The 12,969-nt window shown below is 52.6% G+C and overlaps 1 protein-coding gene across 1 annotated transcript; it reads right to left on the reverse strand.

Moving 5' to 3' along the window:
• Nucleotides 1-2,754: 2,754 nt before the first annotated feature.
• Nucleotides 2,755-5,193, reverse strand: LOC135563721 (uncharacterized). Its single transcript, XM_065006840.1, has 3 exons — nt 4,514-5,193; nt 3,254-4,136; nt 2,755-3,093 (listed from the first exon to the last, which is right to left on the reverse strand). Exons 1-3 carry the CDS (start codon nt 5,191-5,193, stop codon nt 2,755-2,757), a joined length of 1,902 nt encoding a protein of 633 aa, XP_064862912.1.
• Nucleotides 5,194-12,969: the final 7,776 nt, after the last annotated feature.

The following is a 12,969-nucleotide window of genomic DNA, read 5'->3' on the forward strand; positions in this document are numbered from 1 at the left end:
GGAGGGGCCACCACCCTCCCATGGTCATGATGCTCTGGCTAGCTGGAGGGGCCCCCACCCTCCCTCTATCATGATGCTCTGGCTAGCTGGAGGGGCCCCCACCCTCCCTTGGTCATGATGCTCTGGCTAGCTGGAGGGGCCCCCACCCTCCCTTGGTCATGATGCTCTGGCTAGCTGGAGGGGCCACCACCCTCCCTCTGTCATGATGCTCTGGCTAGCTGGAGGGGCCACCACCCTCCCTCTGTCATGATGCTCTGGCTAGCTGGAGGGGTCCCCACCCTCCCTTGGTCATGATGCTCTGGCTAGCTGGAGGGGCCACCACCCTCCCATGGTCATGATGCTCTGGCTAGCTGGAGGGGCCCCCACCCTCCCTCTGTCATGATGCTCTGGCTAGCTGGAGGGGCCCCCACCCTCCCATGGTCATGATGCTCTGGCTAGCTGGAGGGGCCCCCACCCTCCCTTGGTCATGATGCTCTGGCTAGCTGGAGGGGCCCCCACCCTCCCTTGGTCATGATGCTCTGGCTAGCTGGAGGGGCCCCCACCCTCCCTTGGTCATGATGCTCTGGCTAGCTCTTAGCAGTAATAAAGGAAGGAAGGCGTGTTCCTAGAGGTCCACATGAATTCCTCCTCTTCTCCTCTCCTTCTGTTTCCTATCTGTTCTGTTTGATGTAATCCAAACAGAAAACGTTGTTTGCTTCAGGGAGCACCGGCTAGTTTGTGTGTGTGTGTGTGTGTGTAGCCATGTCCTGGTGTATAAACTGGTGTGTGTGTATGTGTGTGTGTGTTTGCGCTTTTCGTGGTTTTTCCTTGGATGAGGATCTGAGCTAAGACGTTTCCGCGTGTTTCTTGTGAGGCGGTAATCATGTCATCAGTGGATGACAATGGGCCAAACCATCTAAAGCTGGATGAAGCCCTGTCATTACTGTACCCTCCAAGGGAACATGAAAACAAACATGCTGTAAAGGTTGTCTGTTAGATGGTTGGTAAAGTCTGTTAGATGGTTGGTAAAGGTTGTCTGTTAGATGGTTTGTAAAGGTTGTCTGTTAGATTGTTGGTAAAGGTTGTCTGTTAGATGGTTTGTAAAGGTTGTCTGTTAGATGGTTTGTAAAGGTTGTCTGTTAGATGGTTGGTAAAGGTTGTCTGTTAGATGGTTGGTAAAGGCTGAGGTTAGGAAGTGCAGCTCAGTTTCCACCTCATTTTGTGGGCAGTGAGCACATAGCCTGTCTTCTCTTGAGAGCCATGTCTGCCTACGGCGGCCTTTCTCAATAGCAAGGCTATGCTCACTGAGTCTGTACATAGTCAAAGCTTTCCTTAATTTTGGGTCAGTCACAGTGGTCAGGTATTCTGCCACTGTGTACTCTCTGTTTAGGGCCAAATAGCATTCTAGGTTGCTCTGTTTTTTTGTTCATTCTTTCCAATGTGTCAAGTAAATATCTTTTTGTTTTATCATGATTTGGTTGGGTCTGATTGTGTTGCTGTCCTGGGGCTCTGTGGGGTCTGTTTGTGTTTGTGAACCTGATTCCATCCTCTGCCTCCTGCCTGACTCCATCCTCGGCCTCCTGCCTTACTCCAGCCTCAGCCTCCTGCCTGACTCAAGCCTCAGCCTCCTGCCTGACTCCATCCTCGGCCTCCTGCCTTACTCTATCCTCGGCCTCCTGCCTTACTCCAGCCTCAGCCTCCTGCCTTACTCCAGCCTCAGCCTCCTGCCTTACTCCAGCCTCAGCCTCCTGCCTGACTCAAGCCTCAGCCTCCTGCCTGACTCCTCAGTGTCTGAAGTCCTGCAGCATTAACTAAACACATTTTAGAACCCCAGTGTAAACTGGGAATGAAGTCTAACTAGCTACCCCGCTCTTTCTCCCTCCCTCCTCTTCTTCTCCTCCCTCTGGCATTTCCTTCCTGGCTGTACCAATAAAAGACGGCCAGCCCTGGTGAATGGTGCTTAGTGAGGGGAGGGAGGGAGGGAGGGAGGGAGGGAGGGAAGGAAGGAAGGAAGGAAGGAAGGAAGGAAGGAAGGAAGGAAGGGAAGGGGAGGGAGGGAGGGAAGGGCCCTGGAGCCAAGGACTTGATTTCTCTGGCATGGGAAGAAAACTGTACACCCTCCGGGGCTCTCACAAAAGAAACATGGCCTCCCCAGGAGGCTCCATGTTGACCTTTTAATTCACTCACTCTGCCCTTTTTATGTTGCTCCCCAGACATATTTACAGAAGATAGGGAGGAGGGTACAGCTGCTATAAACACATGCACTACATGAAATAATTAAAACAATCAATACAAGGAGGACTAGAGCAGAAAATAACATCCCCACAACTCTCTCTGTCTCTGTCTCTGTCTCTCTCTCTCTCTGTCTCTCTGTCTCTCTGTCTCTGTCTGTCTGTCTGTCTCTTTCTCTCTCTCTCTCTCTCTCTCTCTCTCTCTCTCTCTGTGATCTGATCATGGTCTTTGCTCAAGATTATATGTTGAGACAGACTAGTGCTTTGGTCTGGATTATCTGGTGGGAGGAAGACACTCTAGTTACTGTAACTGGTCCGCTCTGGATAGGATTATAATCTGGTGAGAGGCTCGTCCTCGCCCCTGTCCCCAGCCCCATCCCTGGCCTTCTGTTGTCCTGGAAAGCAGGGTTGGTCACAAATGCAAACTAGGCTGCCTACACTAGCTGCATGTGTAGTGGAGCAGAGGGACGAGATGGCCTGATCGGCTTAGACTGTTGGCCAGGATCTAGAGCTAAAGACAATGGCTGGGGACGAGGTTTGGGCCTCAGGGTTTGAGCCAGGACTGGAGCTGGGGTTTAGGCATCAGGGTTCGAGCCAGGGCTGGAGCTGTGTGGCTGGGGTAGAGGCTGTGGGGCTGGGGTAGAGGCCGTGGGGCTGGATTAGGGGCCGTGGGGCTGGGGTAGAGGCTGTGGGGCTGGGTTAGGGGCTGTGGGGCTGGGGTAGGAGCTGTGGGGAAGGGATAGAGGCTGCGGGGCTGGGGTAGAGGCTGTGGGGCAGGGGTAGGAGCTGTGGGGCAGGGGCAGAGGCTGTGGGGCTGGGGTAGAGACTGGGGCTGGGTTAGGGGCTGTGGGGCTGGGGTAGAGGCTGTCGGGCAGGGTAGGAGCTGTGGGGCAGGGGCAGAGGCTGTGGGGCTGGGGTAGAGACTGGGGCTGGGTTAGGGGCTGTGGGGCTGGGGTAGAGGCTGTGGGGCAGGGGGTAGATGTGGGGCTGGGGTAGAGGCTGTGGGGCTAGAGGCTGTGGGGCTGGGGTAGAGGCTGTGGGGCTGGGGTAGAGGCTGTGGGGCTGGGGTAGAGGCTGTGGGGCAGGGGAAGATGTGGGGCTGGGGTAGAGGCTGTGGGGCAGGGGTAGATGTGGGGCTGGGAGTAGAGGCTGTGGGGCAGGGATAGAGGCTGTGGGGCTGGGTTAGGGGCTGGGGTAGAGGCTGTGGGGCTGGGGTAGAGGCTGTGGGGCAGGGGAAGATGTGGGGCTGGGGTAGAGGCTGTGGGGCAGGGGTAGATGTGGGGCTGGGGTAGAGGCTGTGGGGCTGGGTTAGGGGCTGTGGAGCTGGGATAGAGGCTGTGGGGCTGGGGTAGAGGCTGTGGGGCAGGTGTAGATGTGGGGCTGGGGTAGAGACTGTGGGGCTGGGTTAGGGGCTGGGGTAGAAGCTGTGGGGCAGAGGCTGTGGGGCAGGGTAGAGGCTTTGGGGCTGGGGTAGAGGCTGTGGGACTGGGGTAGAGGCTGTGGGGCTGGGGTAGAGGCTGTGGGGCAGGGGTAGATGTGGGGCTGGGGTAGAGGCTGTGGGGCAGGGGTAGATGTGGGGCTGGGGTAGAGGCTGTGGGGCAGAGGCTGTGTGGCTGGGGTAGAGACTGTGGGGCTGGGGTAGAGGCTGTGGGACTGGGGTAGAGGCTGTGGGGCTGGGTTAGAGGATGTGGGGCTGGGGTAGAGGCTGTGGGGCAGAGGCTGTGGGGCTGGGGTAGAGGCTGTGGGGCAGGGGTAGATGTGGGGCTGGGGTAGAGGCTGTGGGGCTGGGGTAGAGGCTGGGGGGCTGGGGTAGAGGCTGTGGGGCTGGGGTAGGAGCTGTGGGGCAGGGGCAGAGGCTGTGGGGCAGGGGTAGAGGCTGTGGAGTTGGTGGGGTGAAAAGGTATCTCTTGTGTCTCACGCTTGAGTCTGGGGTGGGGGCGCTAGGGTCAGAGCGGGATTAGGTGTTGTATCTGAGTCCCTGTGCGTGCGAGTAGTGGTGGGGGTTGGGTTCAAAGCTGGAGGTGGCATGCCTGGTTGGTTGGTGCCGGCTAGGAGTGAGTAACAGGATCCCTTTGGCTCACTGCTCTGCTGTGGTGGTGCTGAGCTGACAGGTACGCTGCGTGTGACAGGCCCTCAGACGATGGTATAGAATGACCCACACAGGGACTGGCTGGCTCCCTGACTCGCTGGCTGGCTGACTCGCTGGCTGGCTGGCTCCCTGACTCGCTGGCTGGCTGACTCGCTGGCTGGCTGACTCGCTGGCTGACTGGCTGGCTGGCTCCCTGACTCGCTGGCTGGCTGACTCGCTGGTTGGCTGGCTCCCTGACTCGCTGGCTGGCTGGCTCCCTGACTCGCTGGCTGGCTGGCTCCCTGACTCGCTGGCTGGCTGACTCCCTGACTCGCTGGTTGGCTGGCTCCCTGACTCGCTGGCTGGCTGACTCCCTGACTCGCTGGCTGGCTGACTCCCTGACTCGCTGGCTGGCTGGCTCCCTGACTCGCTGGCTGGCTGGCTCCCTGACTCGCTGGTTGGCTGGCTCCCTGACTCGCTGGCTCCCTGACTCGCTGGCTGGCTGGCTCCCTGACTCGCTGGCTGGCTGGCTGACTCCCTGACTCGCTGGCTGGCTGGCTCCCTGACTCGCTGACTCCCTGACTCCCTGACTCGCTGGCTGACTGGCTCTGTGACTCGCTGGCTGACTGACTGACTGGCTCCCTGACTCGCTGACTGGTTGGCTGACTGACTCACTGGCTGGCTCCCTGACTCGCTGGCTGGCTGGCTCCCTGACTCGCTGGCTGGCTGGCTGACTCCCTGACTCGCTGGCTGGCTGGCTCCCTGACTCGCTGACTCCCTGACTCCCTGACTCGCTGGCTGACTGGCTCTGTGACTCGCTGGCTGACTGACTGACTGGCTCCCTGACTCGCTGACTGGTTGGCTGACTGACTCACTGGCTGGCTCCCTGACTCGCTGGCTGGCTGACTGGCTCATTGACTCGCTGGCTGACTGACTGGCTGGCTTCCTGACTCGCTGGCTGACTGACTGGCTGGCTTCCTGACTCGCTGGCTGGCTGACTGACTGGCTGGCTCCCTGACTCGCTGGCTGGCTCGCTTGCTGACTGACTGGCTCGCTGGCTGGCTTGCTCACACACACACATACACACACACACACACACACACACACACACACACACACTGGCTGGCGGCCTACTGTCACACAGGTGCAAGCCTAACTTTCTCTCCTCAGCAGGTTAAATTTAAGTTGGAGTGTATTATTGAAATGTTAGCTAGCTGACCCAGCCAGCCACCCTGAACCTGCTCAGTACAGCTAGCCTAGCTCAGTTGCTGGCTACTTAACGTAAGGTGTAGACTAGGTGGTTCTCTGGTAGCGTCTTCATGGTATGTCTTCTTCCTACTATCAAGTAGCCTGTAGTAGCCTCTTGGTACTATGTTAGTACTTTCTACTGTGGTACTACACTATTAAAAACACTACTCAGTCTGTACCTTTTCTCTTTCTGTCTTTACCTTCAGTGTTTTAGTCTTACAGCGTACGCCTCTCCTCTTAGTTGAACACCCCATGCCACATTCTCAGTCTCTCTCTGGGTTGTGTCAGCTAGGTCATTATTGTCTCCTGGTCCCAGTGCTCTGAGAGGAGAGGTGGTTGGACCCTCCAGAGAACCATACCACGCTGCATCCCACTGCTGGCTTGCCTCTGAAGATAAGCAGGGTTGGTCCATGTTGGTCCCTGGAGGCACCTTTTCCTCAGGTCTACAAAAATATATATCCCAATGCCCCAGGGCAGTGATTGGGGACATTGCCTTGTGTAGGGTGCTGTCTTTCAGATGGGACGTTAAATGGATGGGACTCTCTGGTCACTAAAGATCCCATGCCACTTATCATAAGAGTAGGGATGTTAACCCTGGTGTCCTGGATCAATTCCCAATCTGGCCCTCATACCATCATGGTCACATAATCATCCCCAGCTTCCAATTGGCTCATTCATCCTCCTTCCTCTCCCCTGTAACTATTCCCCAGGTCGTTGCTGTAAATGAGAATGAGTTCTCAGTCAACTTCCCTGGTCAAATATTAAAAAATAATAATTCTAGCAAAGCTGCCACTGTCTACAATCCTATCAGAGGAGGAAAAACAGTCTACAGTCCTGTCAGAGGAGGAAAGAGTCTACAGTCCTGTCAGAGGAGGAAAGACAGTCTACAGTCCTGTCAGAGGAGGAAAGACAGTCTACAGTCCTGTCAGAGGAGGAAAGACAGTCTACAGTCCTGTCAGAGGAGGAAAGACAGTCTACAGTCCTGTCAGAGGAAGAAAGACAGTCTACAGTCCTGTCAGAGGAGGAAAGACAGAAATGACCCAGTGTTTAAGGAAAAGGCAATGAACAGGGAGGGTGACGACAATGGCCTCCTCAGAACAGAAAGCAAACATTGAAGAAAGTTAGTCAGTAGAAAGAGTGAGACAGTTAGGCTGAACTGAACTACCAGTTCATTACAGTTTAGAGATCCTTGACTTGAGAGAGAGACACCCTTGAATTGAACTTTTACCTCAGAGTTTTACCTTTGGATATGCATGGTAGACTGTAGTGAGGGCTCAGGGTGGGCCCTGCCTGCCTGCCAGGGTTATGAAGCTGTGTAGGGTTCAGAGAGAGAGAGAGAGAGAGTTGGGCTGGGCCCTGCCTGCCAGGGTTATGAAGCTGTGTAGGCTTCAGAGAGAGAGAGAGAGTTGGGCTGGGCCCTGCCTGCCAGGGTTATGAAGCTGTGTAGGGTTCAGAGAGAGAGAGAGATAAAGAGAGAGACAGGTGGAGAGAAAGAGGGAGGTGGAGAGATAAAGAGAGAGACAGGTGGAGAGAGAAAGAAAGAGAGACAGGTGGAAAGAGAGATACAGGTGGAGAGAGAGAGGTGGAAAGAGAGAGAGACAGGTGGAGAGAGAGAGGGAGGTGGAGAGGGAGAGAGAGACAGGTGGAGAGAGAGAGAGAGAAAGAGAGACAGGTGGAGAGAGAGAGAGAGACAGGTGGAGAGAGAGATACAGGTGGAGAGAGAGAGAGAGACAGGTGGAAAGAGAGAGAGACAGGTGGAGAGAGATACATGTGGAGAGAGAGAGAGACAGGTGGAGAGAGAGAGAGAGACAGGTGGAGAGAGAGAGAAAGGTGGAGAGAGAGAGAGAGAGACAGGTGGAGAGAGAGAGAGAGAGACAGGTGGAGAGAGAGAGAGACAGGTGGAGAGAGAGAGACAGGTGGAGAGAGAGAGAGAGAGAGAAAGGTGGAGAGAGAGAGAGACAGGTGGAGAGAGAGAGAGAGAGAGAGAGTGGAGAGAGAGAGAGAGACAGGTGGAGAGAGAGAGATACAACGCTCTTCTTACTGCTATTTCCAATCATAGCCAGCCTGACCATTCATGTGGAATCAGTTGGTGAAGTTGATTGGTTGCAGCTAGAGGTCTGGGTAGGGAGACCAGAACCCTTGCCTGCCTGAAACTCCATGTAACTCCCTGTAATGTGATGTTTATGTCATCTCAGTCAAATGTGACGGTCCTCAGCCCTATGCCCATGTCTCTAGGATGTGTCTCAAGGGAACTCATAGGTCTGCCCTAAGCCTAAACCACAAAAATGTACCACAGATAATATGTAATAATCAGTTCTGCTTTTAAACAACAACAAGTCGTTTTTTAGCTCCCAACTGGCCTGACTGGTTACCTACAGGCCGTCAGCACTATGGTCGTTGCCGCAGCAGAGCAGCCTAGCGTCGGTTGCCGGGTTGGTTCCCACGGAGATCCCTGACATCCTGGATTTAGAACAATGCTGCTGGTTGTTCTGCCTGTGTTGCAGCGGCTACAGCATCGGCACTCTCGCTATAGATACGGTAAAGAGGCCAATGGAACATGGAAAGATGCTGTGGGAGAAAGCAGATTTAGGCTACATTTAGGCTATTATTTGGGTGTATTTCACTCTATGTTGTGGTAAAAATGTGAGCATAATGCTTGTATGGATGTCAGGCCATAAACGACTTTGACTACCACCACCAATTTCTGAATGCTAGCTATGCTAACCAGGCTATACAAACAGCAGTCACTTCTTCCAACCCTGAAAAGGAACAACTTCTAAATGTTATGCAGAGAAAACAGACTTCAGTAACCACATTGTGGGCCTGTTACAACACATCAATCATGACGGATTGGACTAATATCCACGTTGTTAGATCAGACTGGTTGATTGTTAACCAATCCAGCATCCTCCTTCTATCCCCCCACGGTCTCCGTTCCATTGGCCTCTTTACCACATCATGGCTGCCTGGTATTGTGATGCTATCATTTCCATGGTAACGTAGAATGTTCATTCAGATGATGTTAACTGATGTGGCTCATGCAGTGGAATGTATTTATTGTAATGATGGCTACACTTCCTACTTTTACTTCCTGCATTGCTCCTATAGGTAAACTCCTAATGGCCGCCAGTCCACCCACTATACCATCACTGGCTTGAATGGTAATAACAAGCAGGCATTGAATATCCCTTTGAGCATGGTGAAGTTATTAATTACACTTTGGTTGGTGTGTCAATACACACAGTCACTACAAAGATAGTAGTCTCTCTCTGCTCTCTGCTCTCGCTCTCGCTCTCTCTCATTCCCAGTCCTCCTCTCCTCCCCAGCCCCTTTCTCTCCCTCTCTCCAGGCCAGTCCCAGTCCTCCTCTCCTCCTCAGCCCCTTTCTCTCCCTCTCTCCCAGGCCAGTCCTCCTCCCCTCCTCCTCAGCCCCTCCCTCTCTTCCTCCTCAGCCCCCTTTCTCTCCCTCTCCCAGGCCAGTCCCAGTCCTCCCTCCTCAGCCCCTCTCTTCCCTCTCCCAGCCCCTTCCTCCTCTCCTCCTTAGCCCCTCTCTCTCAGGCCAGTCCCAGTCCTCCTCCTCAGCCCCTTTCTCTCCCTCTCTCCCAGGCCAGTCCTCCTCTCCTCCTTAGCCCCTTTCTCTCCCTCTCTCCCAGGCCAGTCCCAGTCCTCCTCTCCTCCAGCCCCTTAGCCCCCTCTCCTCCTCAGCCCTTTCCTCTCTCCCAGGCCAGTCCCAGTCCTCCTCTCCCCTCCTCTCTCCAGGCCAGTCCCAGTCCTCCTCTCTCCCTCTTTCTCCCTCTCTCCCAGGCCAGTCCTCCCTCCTCCTCCCCTCTCCCCTCCCCAGGCCAGTCCTCCTTCTCCTCCTTAGCCCTTTCTCTCCCTCTCTCCCAGGCCAGCCCCAGTCCTCCTCCTCCTCCTTAGCCCCTCTCCCAGGCCAGCCCCAGTCCTCTCTCCCAGGCCAGTCCCAGTCCTCCTCTCCTCCTTAGCCCCTTCTCTCCCTCTCTCCCAGGCCAGTCCCAGTCCTCCTCTCCTCCCCAGCCCCTTTCTCTCCCTCTCTCCCAGGCCAGCCCCAGTCCTCCTCTCCTCCTTAGCCCCCTTCTCTCCCTCTCTCCCAGGCCAGTCCCAGTCCTCCTCTCCTCCTTAGCCCCCTTCTCTCCCTCTCTCCCAGGCCAGTCCCAGTCCTCCTCTCCTCCTCTGTTGTGTTTAGACTGGCTAGAGTTTACCTTGGCTAATTGCTTGGGAGAGAATGCCTCTTGAAACTGTGCTGTCAGACAGAGAGGCTGATGCCCCAGGAAAAATACAACATTTATAGAAAGGTACTAACTCTCTGCTCTGCTCAACCCACCACGGCCACCCTGGGCACAAAGACAGAGCTTCCACAGAGTGTGTGTGTGTTTGGCCAGTCTTCTGGCCTGTGAGTGTGAGATCCGTATTCTTTCAAGTTTCTGAATGATTATTATTAAGTTCTGTAATAATGTCAGTCAGTCAGTCGGCCAGCTGGCGAGGCCATAACTTCCAGTGACTGTACTGACGTGACTCAAACGTTCACCAAATGGCCTTCTTTTAACAAGGGAGGGTTATTGGAAGTTCTCATGTCATTAGTCTACTAGGCTGTAGGGGATGTATCCTATAGCCAGGATAGTTGGTCACTGGTGTCGTTTAGGAGATATACATTTCATCCCCAAGCTTTGTCCTTATAAGAACTAAAAGGTAACTGGTGTTATCGGGTTTTATCGATTTTCTTATAAAGAAAGTACCAAATAGTTTTTAAGATTTAAGACAACGTATGTCACCTTTCCTTTCAAACCTCTTAGAGCTCCCCATCCCGGATCCGGGATCGTGACTACGGCTCAAGCTCATTACCATAATGCACAATGCAAAAAAATATTCCTAAAAATATTTAACCTCCACACATTAACAAGTCCAATAGCTCAAATGAAAGATAAACATCTTGTTAATCTACCCAGCAAGTCAGATTTCTAAAATGTTTTACGGCGAAAACATAGCACATATTTATATTAGATCACCACCGAAACAAAAGACAAGCGGCGGCCATTTTGTCCCAGAAAAAATAAAATTTAAAAGTAGGATTAAAAAATAAATAATTCACTAACCTTTTGAAAATCTTCATCAGATGACAGTAATATTACATGTTACACAGTACATTTTTTTTTTTCAATAATATGCCATTTATATCCATAAATCTCTGTTTACAATGACGACATTTCAAAAAATGCTACTCAAATGTCCGGAGAAATGATGATAGCTCCGACAGATAACGTCAGATAACAAGCAATAAACATGACTAAATATACATGTTCTACATATATTTACAAATATACACTTCTTCTTAATGCAACCGCTGTATTACATTTATTTTTAACGTTACAGACATCGTTCACTGGGCTATACAATGAGACGGCGCTCAGATATTAGCAGTATGTCTCCTCTACGTTTGGAGTCCACAGAAACCCAAAATAACCACATAAATATTCCCTTACCTTTGATGTTCTTCCATCAGAAGACGTAGAAGAAGTCATACTTACCCAATACATCGTTTGGTTTCACGTTGTGTGTCCCTGTATTAGCATATGCTAACAGCTTCAGCTGAAATGCATCAAAAATGACTTCTGGTCCAGCACTCTTGCGCATCAAAACTTCCAATTTACATATTATATGTTGACTAAACTGGTCAAACGATGTGCAAAATCGAGCTTTATGATGTTTTTATCATGTAGAACAAAGATCAGCGCGAACAGACAAACCGGCTTCAAATGCTGGATCATGGAAAAGAACGTACTCCAAATCGTCCGCACGCAATAGAGTGCATGTTTTTCAGAGGGACACGAGCAATTTCGCCCGCCAAACGTGTAGGGCCCGTGGGATTCTCACAATGAACATGCCATTTGAAAGCAGGCATCGCGCTGAAGAGATAGAGACTGTTCCTGGATCGGTAGCTGACTGGGAAGGGTGGGGGCGATGACGTCAAAGTTGACCCAACTTTTCTGTTGTCCACAGAGAGTTTGGGAGAATGGCTGCCCTGAGAGTTCTGCTTTACACACAGACATAATTTAAACGGTTTTAGAAACTTTAGAGTGTTTTCTATTCAATAATAATTTTTATATGCATATATTAGCAATTTTGGGAGAAAATATTTTCAGTTTACTATGGGCACGCACTGTCTCCAAAGGGGGCAGTATTCAGCCCGAGCTCTAAGAGGTTTTAAAGGCAGCTCTCGGTAGTCCAACAGACAGAGGAACAGACTGACAGACAGAAGGGGTCAGGCAGCGAAATAGAAGAGAATAGAGAGAGCAAAAGGAATGTCTTGTCATGACCTCTGACCCTTGGAATAGCCTGAGTAGGGTGTTGAGACTGACTGCCTGCCTTCCTCTCTCCCTCCCCCTGTGTCTGATGAAGACAAGAACCATTATGTGACCGTCTCTGTCTGCTCCGATAAAGAGAGAGAGAGACTGTACATAGCGCAACTTTCCGTGGGCTTTAAGACCATGCGGACAGCTCCGAGCGGTCGGGAAGGCTGGAGTGTTTATCCGGCCCCCCCCCCCACCACCACATCTAAAAATATAACATTTGAAATGTCTATATTATTATTATTTTTTAATTGTGAGTTTAATGCTTACTGTTCATTTATTTATTTCCCTTGTTTATTGTCTATTTCACTAGCTTTGGCAATTTAAACATGTGATTCCCATGCCTATAAAGCCCTCTTAAATAAGATAGACTCCCACACTAACCTTTCTGACTTTCTAACAGGAAGGTGCTATTTGGGACGAAGTCAGGATCAATAAGAACTTATTCCCAGGTGTCTCCTCTGTATGTAATGTTGATAGTGTGAACTCACATTTGAAGGTTAAACAGTGAGCGAAAAAAAATCATTCTGTGACATCCAGGAATAGTAACGATCCGGAGTGTGGAGTCAGACACAAGTAATCATTAACTTTTCCAGACTGCTCTTCTCGCTGTCTCCAGTCCCCCCCCCTCTCTCTCTCCCTCCAGTCCCCTCTCTCTCCCTCCAGTCCCCCTCTCTCTCTCCCTCCAGTCCCCCTCTCTCCCCTCCAGTCCCCCTCTCTCCCTCCAGTCCCCTCTCTCTCTCCCTCCAGTCCCCCTCTCTCTCTCCCTCCAGTCCCCCTCTCTCTCTCCCTCCAGTCCCCCTCTCTCTCTCCCTCCAGTCCCTCTCTCTCTCCCTCCCTCCAGTCCCCTCTCTCTCTCCCTCCAGTCCCCTCTCTCTCCCCTCCAGTCTCCCTCTCTCTCCCTCCAGTCCCCCTCTCTCCCTCCAGTCCCCTCTCTCTCTCCCTCCAGTCCCCCTCTCTCTCTCCTTCCAGTCCCTCCTCTCTCTCTCCTCCAGTCCCCCTCTCTCTCTCCCTCCAGTCCCCTCTCTCCCTCCCTCCAGTCCCCTCTCTCTCTCCCTCCAGTCCCTCCTCTCTCTCTC

Source organism: Oncorhynchus nerka, linkage group LG22 (genome assembly GCF_034236695.1).
Source record: "Oncorhynchus nerka isolate Pitt River linkage group LG22, Oner_Uvic_2.0, whole genome shotgun sequence".
NCBI lineage: Eukaryota > Metazoa > Chordata > Actinopteri > Salmoniformes > Salmonidae > Oncorhynchus > Oncorhynchus nerka.

What these genes read in the sequence shown, in the direction of transcription:
- LOC135563721 (XM_065006840.1), bottom strand. Translation starts at nt 5,193, where the DNA reads ATGAGCCAGTCAGCCAGCCAGCGAGTCAGGGAGCCAGCCAGTGAGTCA. An exon ending in GGGAGCCAGCCAACCAGCGA is followed by an intron (nt 4,137 to 4,513) that starts GTCAGCCAGCCA and finishes CCCCCACCCCAG; the next exon opens with ACTCAAGCGTGAGACACAAG. An exon ending in GCCCCACAGCCTCTACCCCA is followed by an intron (nt 3,094 to 3,253) that starts GCCCCACAGCCT and finishes CCTGCCCCACAG; the next exon opens with CTCCTACCCTGCCCGACAGC.